Below are 14661 nucleotides of genomic sequence, written 5' to 3'. Positions count from 1 at the left end.
AGCAGTTTGATGTGATGTATGTGACTACATTTGCACATTTCCTCAAATAAGTTCCATAGAGATGAGAGATGAACTCCAGTGTCAATGTAGATCAGTGTCAGATTGTACCATCAGTCACTGAGCCAATGAGGAAGATGACTCTGCTGTTAAAGGCAAATCATGAAACAGTGAGACTGGAATTTACCAAAATGCATATGCATATATACAAAGCTTCTGTGAGAATGTTCTTTGGACAGATAAGACAAAACTGGAATTTTTTGGCAAGTTACACAAGCTCTATGTTCAGAAGCAACTCACTGCAGAACATAGAGGAGGTTTGGTTATGTTCTGGGACACAGATTGTCTTGAATCTATGCAGGGTACAATGAAATCTCACTATCAAGACATTCTGGAGCAAAATGTGCTGCCTGCTCAGAAAGTTTGGTCTCAGTTAGGTCGTCAAACAGGATAATATCCCCAAAACACACAGCTAAAAACACCCAATAATGGCTACAAAGGAACCATCGACCTATTCTGAAGTGGCCTTTTATGTACTGTTATAAACCTTTTAAACATCTGTGGAAAGAGCTGAAACATGCCTTCTGGAGAAGGCACCCTTCAAACCCGAGACAGCTGGGGCAGTTTGCTCGCAAGAAGCGGACCAAATTACCTGTCGACAAGTCTCATTAAAAGTTACAGAAATGTCTTTATTGCAGTTGTTGCCTCAAAAGGTTGTGCAACAAAATATTATGTTTTTTTCTTGGCCAGTTTCATTAGTTTGTTTTGTAAAATGCTTGTTTTGAACCACAACAAGAAGCAATGTCTGTCACAATTTAGGGGAAGGGACGAGGCAGGGATGAACAGAAACCAGATTTATTAATAGGTCAATTCATACAGGACACTAAGGGGATAGTCAAAGGACACGACAAAAACAATCCAGGGGAAGAGTGGGGCCAAGGAGGATGGCTGGTAGCAGGGCTAGGAGCGGGGCTAAGAGCAGGGCTAGAAGCAGGGCTAGAAGCAGGGCTGGTAGCAGGGCTGGTAACAAGGCTGGTAGCAGGGCTGACAAAACGGACTGGCAGTGGACAGAGGACTGAGGAGAGTTTTTATAGGAAGGGGGGAAAACAGGTGAAACCACTCTGTAATTAAGGCCTGGGAGAGTGAGGAGTGAAGTGTCTGGTGAGTGGAGGAATGGCAGTGGAGTCCAGTGGAAGAGGGAGAGAGGGGGAAAATAACACAGCTGGGTGCCAGGCAGAAACTGTGACAATGTCTGATTGTCATGAGTTAATTTTTTTGTATTTTTTAATTTGATAATACTTCTGTCAGTTTCACGTTATTTCAGTGATCAGTGTGTGTTCTTCTTTCTTTAATGGAAGGGTACAAACAAATTTGTCCACATGTATGTCTCATTCTCATCAAAGCCAACCGAAATGCTAGGAAAGAGTTTTATTACATCTGGCACAAAAATCCGCTTGAATGTAAAATACAATGTCACTGGTTAGCAAAGGCATACAACAAGCTCAGTGCATTTATGTGTTTTGTTACGTTTTCTCTTTATTGCGAGGGAGTGCATTTTGTGATTTGTTTGTGTTTCAGCATGTTTCTTTATTTAGTTGTGTTTTCTCTCATTGCAGCATTGTTGTCGAAATGTTGTGCTTGTTTAATCAACTGACGAAGTTGTTTTTTTGAATTTTAATGTGTTATGTTGCAATATGCTGAGCTCTGAACTGTATCGTAGGCCCTTTCTCTAGTATCACCATCAGTTTACAGCATGTATAAACCATGTGATTAAGAACATGCAAGCATGCTGATTTTTATATTTAACCCAGCAACTGTGTTATCTTTAAAAAAAAAAACAGAATCAATATACAGTTTTGCAGCTTTATAACTAATATCATGTAGTTAGTAACTTTATGCACTTATGGTGCTGTATACTGCAACAACAGCTACAACAACAACAATTTTGCATCAACAAGTTTTGTGTTGGAGTCAAAGTAATGTGTTTGTTGTAGATCAATGATACTCAAGAGTAGCAACACAAATGAGTTTCAAAGAGGAGCTAATTGGTATCTCTTGTCAATACTGGTCTCAAGTGTGTGATTAAAGTGTGTATGTGAGTGCAGCTCCCTGTGTGTCTATATCTTGGTCACTTCTGATCTCAAACTTAAGCACTGTTGTTTTTCCCAAACTTATTTTCTCCTTCACATATTCTGGAAAAAGTTTCAAATACTGTACACATTCTGGTAAAATAATAGTTTTTCTATACAGTGGAATTTAAAAAGATTGTGGCCCCTTTACTGTATAGTTTTTATTCTGTTTCTACATAAATGATCAACAATCTCATATGCATTATATTTTCATACTATATTTTCTGTCTAACCAAATGGCCAATAATGAATTAACAGGGAACAAATGGTCCCATTTACTAAGCTGTAACAAACTTCTCAAATTGATTTTAATTGTTAATGAGCAGTTAACCGACAGTAGAAGGTTTGACAGTTTAAGTTGACCTTTTGCATCTAAACATTGTTTTCTGATATTCTGCTTTTACTATTATTTTTACCATTAATAACCTTGACTCTTATGCCGTAATCATATGCACTCAGATTTAGCACTTACAAATTTATTATTTTAATAATGACACCAGGGATATTAACAGTTACAGATATTACTTTCCCCAGTAGTCTTCTAAATACCCATTGGGTTTTTCTCATATGGGATTTATATCCATTAGCATTATTAAATGAATGTTTATTCCCATTAGCATTATAATGTGAGTGTTCTTTGCTTTATACATACAGGATATCCCCACTGACAAATGCAATGCTGCTTATGACAATAATTATAGAAAAGTGTAAAATGTAATGTGGAGCCAATAATACACGGACTCTGGAAGGGAAGTTTAACAGTTTTAATTCAGATAAAGCAGAGTGGCAAACGGGTAAGTAGGATCTTGCAGGCTAATTGAGTTGTTGTTGATGAATCCAGAGAAAGGAAGTTATATTGGGCTGCACCACCACTTGGTTTAGCACCTTGTAAATTGGGAACAGCCCCACAAAACTAGGGGCCAATTTACCGTAGCACTTTACTGTACTTGTAGCAGCAGGTCAGACATTGAAACCCATACCCGCTGACCTAAAAGGTTTCAATCTGGCAGGTGTAGGGAACACAATGCCCCTTAAATTCTGTGGTTTGAACACGGGGGCAACTGATCAGGTTAATTACGTAAAGCTGGAGGCAGGAGGGACAGGATGTAAAAGGAAGGAGTTACCAATATAAGAGCAGATGACAGGAAGCAGGTCCATCACACATGAGCTGAGCACTCGGGGGGCCTATTGGACACTTCTCCAGGAAAAGAGGCAGCAGCAGCCTTAAAAATAACTATTGCTTGTTTTGTCAAAAGCATGACAAGTTGTGGATCATATCACTGAAAACATATCATTAAGTTATGCAGTTTGAAAGTGGACTCTGTTGTTATTTTTTATTATTTGTAGGAATGTGAATATTTATTATAAATATAAATAGTTACATAAAAAAGTTAAATCACGTGTTACGTTATATCATTTCTTGTAAGTTGACACACAGATTATAATTCAGTGTAAATGCACTCCATCATCTTACACACAGGGCATTCAGACACCCTTCACTTTTTTTAAACTAATTTTCAAGTTCATTTTGTTCTCATTTATCTACACTCAGTAAACTCAGTGAGTATTAATTTGTCCAACCCATTTACAACAATGAGGATCAGTGGAATAACAGACTAACATAACAACTTTTTGTCTGTATTTTGCATCAGGCTGATGAGCCAAATATCACTGACCCTGTTGCTTCTCTTAGTCAATGACAGGACTACTGGTGTAATCCTCCTGACCTCTGAGGGCATCAAATATTAAATTATTGTGAGTTAGTAATGTATTTGTCTTGTTGGTTGACTTGTCATCTTATTTCTGGTTTTCCAAATCCCAATAAGGAAATGTTTAGCATTATATCCTATAAATATTGAATTGATTGGTTATCAAAATTGTTGCAAAATAAGTTGAGGATCAAGGAACTGCAAATTAAATAATTGTTAGCTGTCAGCTAACAAGATAGACCTTTCCTTTTTTCAGCCAGACATTATCTGCAAAATATTCAGTTATTTCTTTGAAATGTATTATTTACAAGAGATGTTTCAACTTGAAATAATTGTCAAAGTCATTGATATGTTTTACTGTTTTATAACTTAATAAAATACTTTGTAAATTGTGTTGTACTCACACTTTTTAGCATAATAAGGATTTCCTGTAAATTTGAAGTTTATTAGTATTATTAGTTTATTATATTTCTGGTTTAGCTTAGTTACATGTTTTGAGTTGACCTATGGCCAAAGTCTCAATTTATTAAGACTCAAATTTATTGAGTTAATTAGTCAGTGAAATTTAGCTTTAATACAGTGGATGTCAGTAAATCAATTTAATAGGTTTGCTAAAATGGAAAAAATCGACATATTACTAAGCTATTTATACAGTAAATTAACAGCAAATTAAACACAAAGTATTTGGAGCATTTTAAAATTGTGGGGTTTTACAGTGCAACATTTTTTTTTCTATCATATAAACTGTGAAACTTTCGGTCTGCAGAATATTAGTTACAAAAATATTGATTGAAGTTCATCCTGCTGAAATTTGTGGAAATTTAGATGATAAACATACATTCATATATATACATATTATATTTTAACTGTTAATTATTCTGCCTAATGTTTTGCCATTACAACTAATTAAAACTAGTTTTAATTTAAACAAACTATCTAAAATGTAAACATGTAACAAACAAAACAATCAAATTCTCACATTTCAGTAGCTGGAAAAATTTAAATTTAATGTTTTAAAAATAATTTATGTTATTTCACTGTCAGGGTAGCTGTTGTATGCTCCTGCACTAATATGTTTGATACTGTATGTCTGACATCTGTTATATAAATATTGTGCCCACCATATCAGAACTAAAACACACATTTCATCTAAAGTTTTCTTTGCAGACAACAGTTTTTGACACTAATAATAACGGGGGTCATGCTGGTAAATATGCAGCTTTGAACATTATACTCAAGAACATTTGCAAAACCTTCCAAGCACTCAAATTTCTTGGAGCTGGAAACTCTGGTATGTTGCTGGATCAATTGAATTGTTCACATGATGTGTATATTTTTATACATTTTAATACTTAAAGTACCTATAATAATAATACTTATGGAGGGGTACAGGACAAGTATGTCCACACTTGACAAGAATCTAATGAGATGTTTCAACTTTTTTAAACAATTGAGAACATCTTAAAAAAATCTCATTTTTAATTTCTTTTGTTCTAAGACAGTACACAAAAGGATTTACAAGACATGGGCCCAGGATGGTCCCAATATCTAAGCCATTGTGTTGCTCAAGAGTTAACACCACACCAAACCTGGTCAGGATAGCAATGACAAATACTGGAAAGTAATAACATATTACCACAATTAAGTGGCTCAAACAAGTGCTGGCAATTTTCTTTTTGTCATTATTTGAAGATAATTTAACAAAATATATGATCCCAACATAGGACAGGCAAATAAAACTGAAAGTGAAAAATGAAAGAAAGAATATTGTAATTGCAGCCAAGTTGAAATAGTATTCAGGGTCAACACAAGTGGTTCGTATGATGGCAGAATAGTTACAGACAGTGTACTTCAGCACTGTATAGCAGTATGGCAGATGAATCACAATTGCAGAAGCAACAGCCACAAAAGCACAGGCAACAATCCACAGGACATATGTAAGAACGACAGTATGTACATTTGTTAAGTATCTATGGTACTGAAAAGGACAACTAATAGCAATCAATCGATCAAATGCCATAACTGATAGAGCAAACATCTCCATAACCCCTGCCAAATGGAAAGTGAACATTTGAATTAAACATGGGACATAAGATATAGTTTTAACACCAGCAACTAGAACCCCAATCATTGTTGGACTGGCACTAGTGGTGTACAGTAAATCAACAATAGCAAGGTTACAAATGAGAAGATACATTGGTTTGTGCAATTTTTTGTTGTAAAGAATTATAAGAATGTTTACCACATTGGCTACAACAGCTACAATATAGAAAATCAATATAACCACACCAACCAGCATAGGATTTTTGGTTGTGTCAAAACCAGTTATGGTAAATTTTGTTACTATGGTTGAAGCATTCTGTACAGACATATTTGACAAAATAACAAAATATAAAATGCAATAAAGACTATGCAAAAAAGTTCTTAAATCAAAAGGTTATTCAATATATTGCAAATCATAACCATTTTCTCCAGTTTTCAACAACAGTTCTAAGCAGTAAAAAAGCCTTTCTTACTTTGTGAGCTCAGTAAACCTTAGGTCTAAAGCCTTACTTACAACAGTGTTGTAGGGAAGACTTCTATGATGTGTCATTGAAAGACTCGCAAGAACAGTAACATATAATAGGACATGCCTATTGTCCCATCCCAATGGATTTTGGCCCTGGTTAATTTTAGCCAGACTGTGCTTTGCTCAATACAATTAGTCAAATCTTACATCAGAAATCATATTTTGGCTAGATATCTCATTAGTCAGTGTGAATTTCAACAACAACAACTGTCCACATGATTTATCCCTTCAGGAACAACCTCAATCCCAAAACGTTGTGACACTGTAAAGTTTACAACATATCCCAATACTAAGTAATTAATTTTTGTCTATTTGCATGTGTTTTGTTAAGTGGCAGAAGGTTCAGCTCTAATGGTCACTGTTCTTTTTTCACTTTGAATGTAGTATAAAATGGATTACTTGAAAATTCAAATACTACTAGTATTTGATAACAACCTGCCAGCCAAGTACCCTGAAAAACAAGTGTTTTGTATTTAGTTGTTCTTGTTTAATTCAATTGAATTAAATTCAATTTTATTTGTATAGCACCAATTCACAACAGAAGTCATCTCAAGGCACTTTACAGTGTAAGGTTTAAGACCTTACAGAGTATAATTATACAAAAAAAAAAAAAAAAATGATATAGAAAACCCAGCTCCAGGTCGAGGATACCTGCAGAAAAGTGTAGAGAGAGAGGGAGACAGAGAGGAGGAAGCACAACTACAGGAGAGAGAAGACACAAAGTTAATGACATACAATGGTGGCATTTGAATGGATAAAGGCGAGAGGAGAGGAGCTCAATATATCAATCCCCCAGGTCCCCCAGCAGACTAAGCTATATCAGTATAACTAAGAGATGGTTCAGAGTCACCTGATCCATCTCAAACTATAAGCTTTATAAAAAAAAGGAAAGTTTTAAGTCTAGTCTTAAATGTGGAGAGGGTGTCTGCCTCCAGAACCTGAACTGGGAGCTGGATCCACATGAGAGGAACTTGCTAGCTAAAGGCTCTGCATCACATTCTACATTTGGAAACTCTAGGAACCACAAGTAAACCTGCACTCTGAGATCGGAGAGTTCTGCTTGGAAAATATGGAACTATGAGTTCTTTGAGATAAGATGGAGCCTGATTATTAAGTGATTTATAAGTTAGTAGAAGAATTTTAAATTCAATTTTGGATTTTACAGGGAGCCAATGGAGAGAAGCTAAAGTTGGAGAAATATGATCTCTCTTGCTAATTCCAGTCAGAACTCTGGCTGCAGCATTTTGGATTAACTGGAGACTTTTTAAGGAGTTATTGGGACATCCTATTAATAGTGAATTACAATAGTCCAGTCTGGAAGTAACAAATGCATGGACTAGTTTTCCAGCATCACGTTGGGACAGGATGCTCCTAATTTTAACAATGTTTCTCAGGTGAAAAAAGGCAGTTCTAGAGATTTCTTTTATGTATAAAGTAAAGGAGATATCCTGGTCAAAGATAACTCTGAGATTTCTTACAGTAGTACTTGAGACCAATACTAAGTCATCTACAGTAAGAATGTGATTAAACATAGTGTCTCTGAGATTTTTAGGACCAAACAAAATAATCTCTGTCTCACAATTATCTTGAACTCAGTGATGAATGGAGTAGTATTAAATAAATGAATAATGATAAATAAATAAATTGTGGTTCAACAGAAGCATTTTGAAAGCAAACTAATCAAACTACTCTTGACAAAAATGATGATATTTCTAGAAAAGACAATAATTTGACCATCTGACATTTTAATGTATTTTCTGTAATTTGCATCACAGCTGTGTAAACTCATAATCAGTCAGTCTACCTATCTAAAGTGTGAAAAGCTGACACTAATTTGGTATCAGGGTGTGAACATGGACCACAGAAAGCGGAGAAGAGAGAGTTGTCTTGGGAAATTAGAAATAAAACAAACGTCTATAAAGTCTATAAGACCATCTTCAAGCAACTTGATGTTCCTGTGACTACATTTGCACATATTATTCAGAAGTTTAAGGTCCACAGGACTCTAGCCAACCTCCCTGGATGTGGCTGCAAGAGGAAAATTGATGACAAAATGATAAAACACTGAATGGTAATGGTAATCAAAGAGCCTCAAACAAGTTCCAAAGAGTTGAGAGATGAACTCCAGTGTCAAAGTAAATCAGTGTCAGGTTGTACCATCAGTCACTGTTTGAGTTAAAGTGGACTTAATGGTAGATGACCGAGGAGGATTCCATTGTTGAAACCCAATCATGAAAAAGTGAGGCTGGAATTTGTCAAAATGCATATTGCTTCTGTGAGATTGTCCTTTGGACAGATAAGACAAAAACTGGTCCTTTTTGGCAGGTCACACAAGCTCTATGTTCACAGAGGCAAAAATGAAGCATAGAGGAGGGTTGGCTATGTTCTGGGGCTGCTTTGCTGATTGTCTTGAATCTGTGTAGGGTACAATGAAATCCCGAGACTATCAAGGCATTCTGGAGCAAAATGGATAGCCCATTCTCAGAAACCTTGGTCTCAGTTAGGCCCTCCATCAGGATAATAATCCAAATCACACAGCCAAAAACACCCAATAATGTATACAAAGAAACCATCGGCCTATTCCGAAGTGGCCATTTATGAGTCCTGTTATAAACCTTTTAAACATCTGTGGAAAGAGCTGAAACATGCAATCTGGAGAAGGCACCCGTCAAACCCCAGACAGCTGGAGCAGTTTGCTTGCAAGGAGTGGACCAAATTACCTGTTGACAAATCTCAGAGAGTTACAGAAAAACTCAAAAGGTTGTGCAACAAAATATTACATTAATGGTACCTTCCTTTTCTCTTTATTGCGAGGTAGTGCATTTTGTGATTTGTTTGTGTTTCAGCATGTTTCTTTATTTAGTTGTGTTTTCTCTCATTGCAGCATTGTTGTCGAAATGTTGTGCTTGTTTAATCAACTGGCGAAGTTGTTTTTTTGAATTTTAATGTGTTATGTTGCAATATGCTGAGCTCTGAACTGTATCACCGGCCCTTTCTCTAGTCTCACCATCAGTTTACAGCATGTATAAACCATGTGATTAAGCACATGCAAGCATGCTGATTTAACCCAGCAACTGTGTTATCTTTAAAAAAGAAAAAAACAGAATCAATATACATTTTTGCAGCTTTATAACTAATATCATGTAGTTAGTAACTTTATGCACTTATGGTGCTGTATACTGTAACAACAGCTACAACAACAACAACAATTTTGCATCAACAAGTTTTTTCTTGGAGTCAAAGTAATGTGTTTGTTGTAGATCAATGATACTCAAGAGTAGCAACACAAATGAGTTTCAAAGAGGAGCTAATTGGTATCTCTTGTCAATACTGGTCTCAAGTGTGTGATTAAAGTGTGTATGTGAGTGCAGCTCCCTCTGTTTCTACTGTATATCTTAATCAGTTCTCATCTCAAACTTTATGGCATTGTTGTTTTCCCCAAACTGATATTCTTCTTCACATATTCTGGAAAGGGTACTGTACACATTCTGGTAAAAATAAATCAGATCTAAAACAATCTGATATGCATTATATACAATAGTAAAAAAGTAAAATTGCCCATTATAAAGACCCGAATTAGCCTCCATACATTTTCACTTTTTTTTTCTAGACAAATGGCCAATAATCAGTTATCAAGGAACAAACGGTCCCATTAACAAACTTCTTAAATTGATTTTAATTGATAGTTAACCGACAGTACAAGGTTCGACAGTTTAAATTGACCTTTTTCATCTAAAAATTGTTTGCTGATATTCTGCTTTTACTAATATTTTTACCATTAATAACCTTGACTCTTATGCCGTAATCATATCCACTCAGATACATATTTATTATTTTATTAATGACACCGGGGATATTAACAATTACAGATATTACTTTCCTCAGTAGTCTTATAAATACCCATTGGGTTTTTCTCATATGGGATTTATATCTATTAGCAATATTAAATTAATGTTTATTCCCATTAGCATTATATGATGAGTGTTCTTTGCTTTATACATATAGGATATCCCCACTGACAAATGCAATGCTACTTATGACAATAATTATAGAAAAGTGTAAAATGTAATGTGGGGACAATAATATACCGACTCTTTTTTAAAGAAGTCAATAATAAATGGAGGTGAATCAGCCCAGGGATTCAGCAGCGCTAATCTGAAGAGTAGAGGTAGGTGGGTACAAGTGCCAACGGTAAGTATGAGTAATGTGACTGGTTGGGCGGCTTTGTGTAGAGATTGTGTGTAATGTAGTCTCCTCGAGCAAGATGACAGAGATAATGTTGGCGTGTGAGGCAAATCGAAGTAGCAAAACAAATGAAAAGGAGATATTGACAAGAAGTGAGATATGAAAAAGCACAGTAATCACTGGCAATAAACAAAAACTCACTGCAGAGGATTAGTGAACAAAACGCCTCTTAAATAGTCTGGCTGGAACACCAGATGAAGCTGATTTGGATTATTACGTGAAGCTGGAGGCAGAGGGACAGGAGGGGACTGGAAGGAGTTACCAAAATAAGAGCAGATGACAGGAAACAGGACCAGGATCATAACACATGGGCAGCCGTGGGCCTGTTGGACACTTCTCCAGGATAGGAGGCAGCAGCAGTCTAATAATAAATATTGCCATCCAGAAGCATGACAAGTTGCAGATCATATCATTGAAAACATTGTTGACCAAAGTTTGGAAAACTACTTGGTGAGATCAAGTCAACTTCCAGAAAACCTCACATGGATGACTGAGAATCTTCACCAACTTGCAGCTAATTACAGTCCACTCATGCTTAGATTTCTTTACGTATGCATATCATTGGACACTGCTAGTAGAGTATTGCGAAATTTAATTTAAACTGAGGAAATATAAAGGATATAAAGTATTACTTTAAAGTAGTCAATGGTAAAAAGGTAAACAGAGCAAAGAAAACTTAAAAGATACGTCAGTAAAGATTCTGAAGCAGCAGGAACAAAACAGGAACCGTACAGAGCGGAACAGAACAGGATGAATGCAGGTAGAAACATTGACAAACTGGCAGAGTGGTGTAGGCTGAGGGGAGCTTAAGAAGAGAAGGCTTATCCACAGGTGAAACTGATGTGGATGATTAAGGTGAGTGAACATAGGGAGAACACAGGTGGAGCTGATAATGGTGATTAGGAAGGCGACAGAGAGCACAGGGACTGTAAAACAAACTAACAGGGGCACGACCAGGCAGGGATCATAACAGTAGAAGAGCTGATTGTTGTGGAGCAGGGAGTAGCAAAGAATAGTAGTAGTGAAGTGAGGAGGGCTTTGAAGAGGATAAAGAGTGGAAATGCTGCTGGTCCTGATGACATACCTGTGGAGGCATGGAAGTGTCTAGGAGAGGTGGTAGCAGAGTTTATTACTAGTTTTGATCTGTTTAACAAGATCTTGGACAGATCTTGAAGAGGGAGAAGATGCCCAAGGAATGGAGAAGAAGTGTACTGGTGCCAGTTTTTAAGAACAAAGGAGATGTGGAGAGCTGTCGCAACTACAGAGGAACAAAGTTAATGATCCATACAGTGAAGTTATGTAGTTGAAACTAGGCTAGGGGCAGAGTTGAGCATCTGTGAGCAACAATATGATTTTCTGCCTTGAAAGAGTGCAACAGATGCTGTATTTGCTCTGAGGATGCTAATGGAGTACAGAGGTGGGAAAAGGGAGTTGCATTGTGTCTTTGTAGATCTAGAAAATGAGTATGACAGGGTGCAGGGACAGCGGCTGTTAAAGTAGGAGTAGTTAGTGCGCGACATGACGGAGAAGTTCAAGGTGGAGGTGGGTCTGCATCAACGATTGACTCTGAGCCCCTTCTTGTTTGCCCTGGTGATGGACAGGCTGACAGATGAGGTTAGACAGGAATCTCCATGTATTATGATGTTCGCAGATGACATTGTGATCTGTGGCAAGAGCAGGTAGTAGGTGGAGGAAAATCTAGAGAGGTGGAGGTGTCCTCTGGAAAGCAGAGGAATATTGGTTAGCTGCAGCAAGACAGAATACGTGTGTTAATAAGAGAGAAGCAAGTGGCACAGTGAGGTTACAGACAGCATAGCTAAAGAAGGTGCTGGACTTGAAGTACTTGGGGTCAAAGGTTCAGAACAACGCGTCAAAAAGAGGTGAAGTGGCGTGTGCAAGCAGGATGAAATGGGTGGAGAAAAGTGTCAGACATGTTGTGTGATTAAAAGAGTATCAGCAAAAATATAAGGAAAGATGTTCAGGACGGTGGTGAGACCAGCGATGCTGTATGGCAGGGGTGTCAAACTCAATTGCACAGGGGGCCAAAATCCAAAACACACTTTAGGTCGCGGGCCGAACAGGATAAACATTTATTGAACACACTAAAACTTTTAAAACTTAACTTTTTTTTTTTAACATAAACCTTAAATAACTTATAATGTTTTGCTCTCTAAAAAATATATATCCTGTCTAAATTAAACAAGTTAGAAATAAAGTAAACATTAAAAGAACAAACATTCAAATTTCTTTAATCTTATGTCATTTTATATAAAAAATAAACTTAAATTTTAAATATCCCAAAAGATTTTGCTCTCCATAAAAATATATCCTGTCAAAATTATACAAATTCAAAATGTGAACATGCTGCATAACAAAACCTGGAAATATAAATAAAATTTGTGCTTTTCAGCAATAACAAATCAAATCTTTCAGTCTTTGCTCTTCAGTCATTTTATCAGAGCTGCATCTTTTTTTGTCTTTAGTTTGTTTATATTTGTTGTGAGGTTCTGTGTTGTGGAGATTCTCAGGATGGACTGTAGGTTCTCACCAGTGAGACGACTCCTGTGTGCTGTTTTGTTAGTCTTCATCACTGAGAAGAGCTTCTCACTAAGATTTGTTCTACCAAACATAAACAAGGTTCGAGCCTCATGTGGACGGAGCTGGAGCATTTCTGTGGGAATGGAGTGAATAAACTGTGCGGGTCCTGCAGTGTCCTACTTTACCTTCAGTTATTACACTGCAGCTCAATCAGCTCCATCTGAATCTGTACAGGTGCAGTTTACACATCGACGGTAAAATTATTTTCTTGTTCGTCAAAGTCACCAAAGCGCCGTGAGAACTCAGTTTATCAGCAAAGTGCGTATTTCTGAACACTGTTGTAACGATATGGTTCAACATTAATTGGCATCCTGAGGACCAGCTTCATAATAACCTGCAGCATCATAAACTAAACTTGATTAACGTGGAATGTGTTCGGCAGCTGAAGCGCTGCATTATGGGATCTGTAGTTTATTGTGTTACCAGCGCTTCATGTTGCCGGGCCATTAATAACAATAATATAGAAATGATCTCGCGGGCCGGATATAATTACACGCCGGGCCGGATGTGGCCCGCGGGCCTTGACTTTGACATATGGGCTGTATGGCTTGGACAGTGGCACTGAAAAAAAGACAGGAGGCAGAGCTGGAGGCAGCAGAGCCTAAGATGTAGACAACGAGAATGGATAGGATCAGGAGTGAGTCCATCAGAGGGATGGTTTCAGAGATAAAGTCAGAGAGGCCAGTTTGAGTTGGTTTGGACATGTCCAGAGGAGAGATGGTGACTGTATTGGTGAACAGATGATGAGGCTGGAGCTGCCAGGCAGGAGGTCTAGAGGAAGACCAAGGAGGAGATTTATGGATGTAGTGAGAGAGGAAAGGAAGTTAGTTGGTCTGAGAGAAGAGGATGCAGAGAGCACATGATTCGCTTTGGCGACCCCTGCAATGGAAAAGTCGAAAAGAAAAGAAAACAACAGATATTTATTTATAAGTTGCATTGTTGACACTAAATATCAGCTGAATATTTCCCAAACCATGGTACAAATTAGTGAACATTCCCTGCAATTATTGTGAAATTGATATGGTTGCTGAACTAAGTAAATATGGAACAGCCCCACCTAGAACAAATTTCACCAGCTACCACTGCCCATTTCTAAAAATTAAAATTTTCTGTATATATTGTTATTTCGTTGGTTGTACCCTGGGCAGGCCCTTCAGTGTTAGTTAGGGTGTGCCATGTTCCATACTGCAGTTAACATAATCAGTCACTGTTTGTGTTACATTGGAATACAGTAACAACCCTGGCAAGTACAGTACTAACGGGGCCTCTTATGACTTATCTGCTTTTTATGCTTGCAATAGTTACACTACTGGGTCCTGTGCCATTTATAGATGGTGGAGGGCCCTCCTTTATTTAGTTGTATAACTATAACACATACATATTTTCTCATAAAGCTGTATAAATGTCAGAATTC

General features: G+C 37.1%; 1 protein-coding gene across 1 annotated transcript; it reads right to left on the bottom strand.

Annotated features, from left to right (window-relative positions):
- Positions 1–5255: 5255 nt before the first annotated feature.
- LOC113170867 (olfactory receptor 4D1-like) lies at positions 5256–6206 on the bottom strand. Its single transcript, XM_026373169.1, has one exon. It carries the CDS (start codon positions 6204–6206, stop codon positions 5256–5258), a length of 951 nt encoding a protein of 316 aa, XP_026228954.1.
- Positions 6207–14661: the final 8455 nt, after the last annotated feature.

This window comes from Anabas testudineus, chromosome 13 (assembly GCF_900324465.2).
Source record: "Anabas testudineus chromosome 13, fAnaTes1.2, whole genome shotgun sequence".
Taxonomy (NCBI): domain Eukaryota; kingdom Metazoa; phylum Chordata; class Actinopteri; order Anabantiformes; family Anabantidae; genus Anabas; species Anabas testudineus.
The sequence above is the reverse complement of the archived record's forward strand: the minus strand, read 5'-3'. Positions and strand labels throughout refer to the sequence as shown.

Coding starts and splice junctions, on each gene's coding strand:
- LOC113170867 (XM_026373169.1), bottom strand. CDS start 6,206: ATGTCTGTACAGAATGCTTCAACCATAGTAACAAAATTTACCATAACT.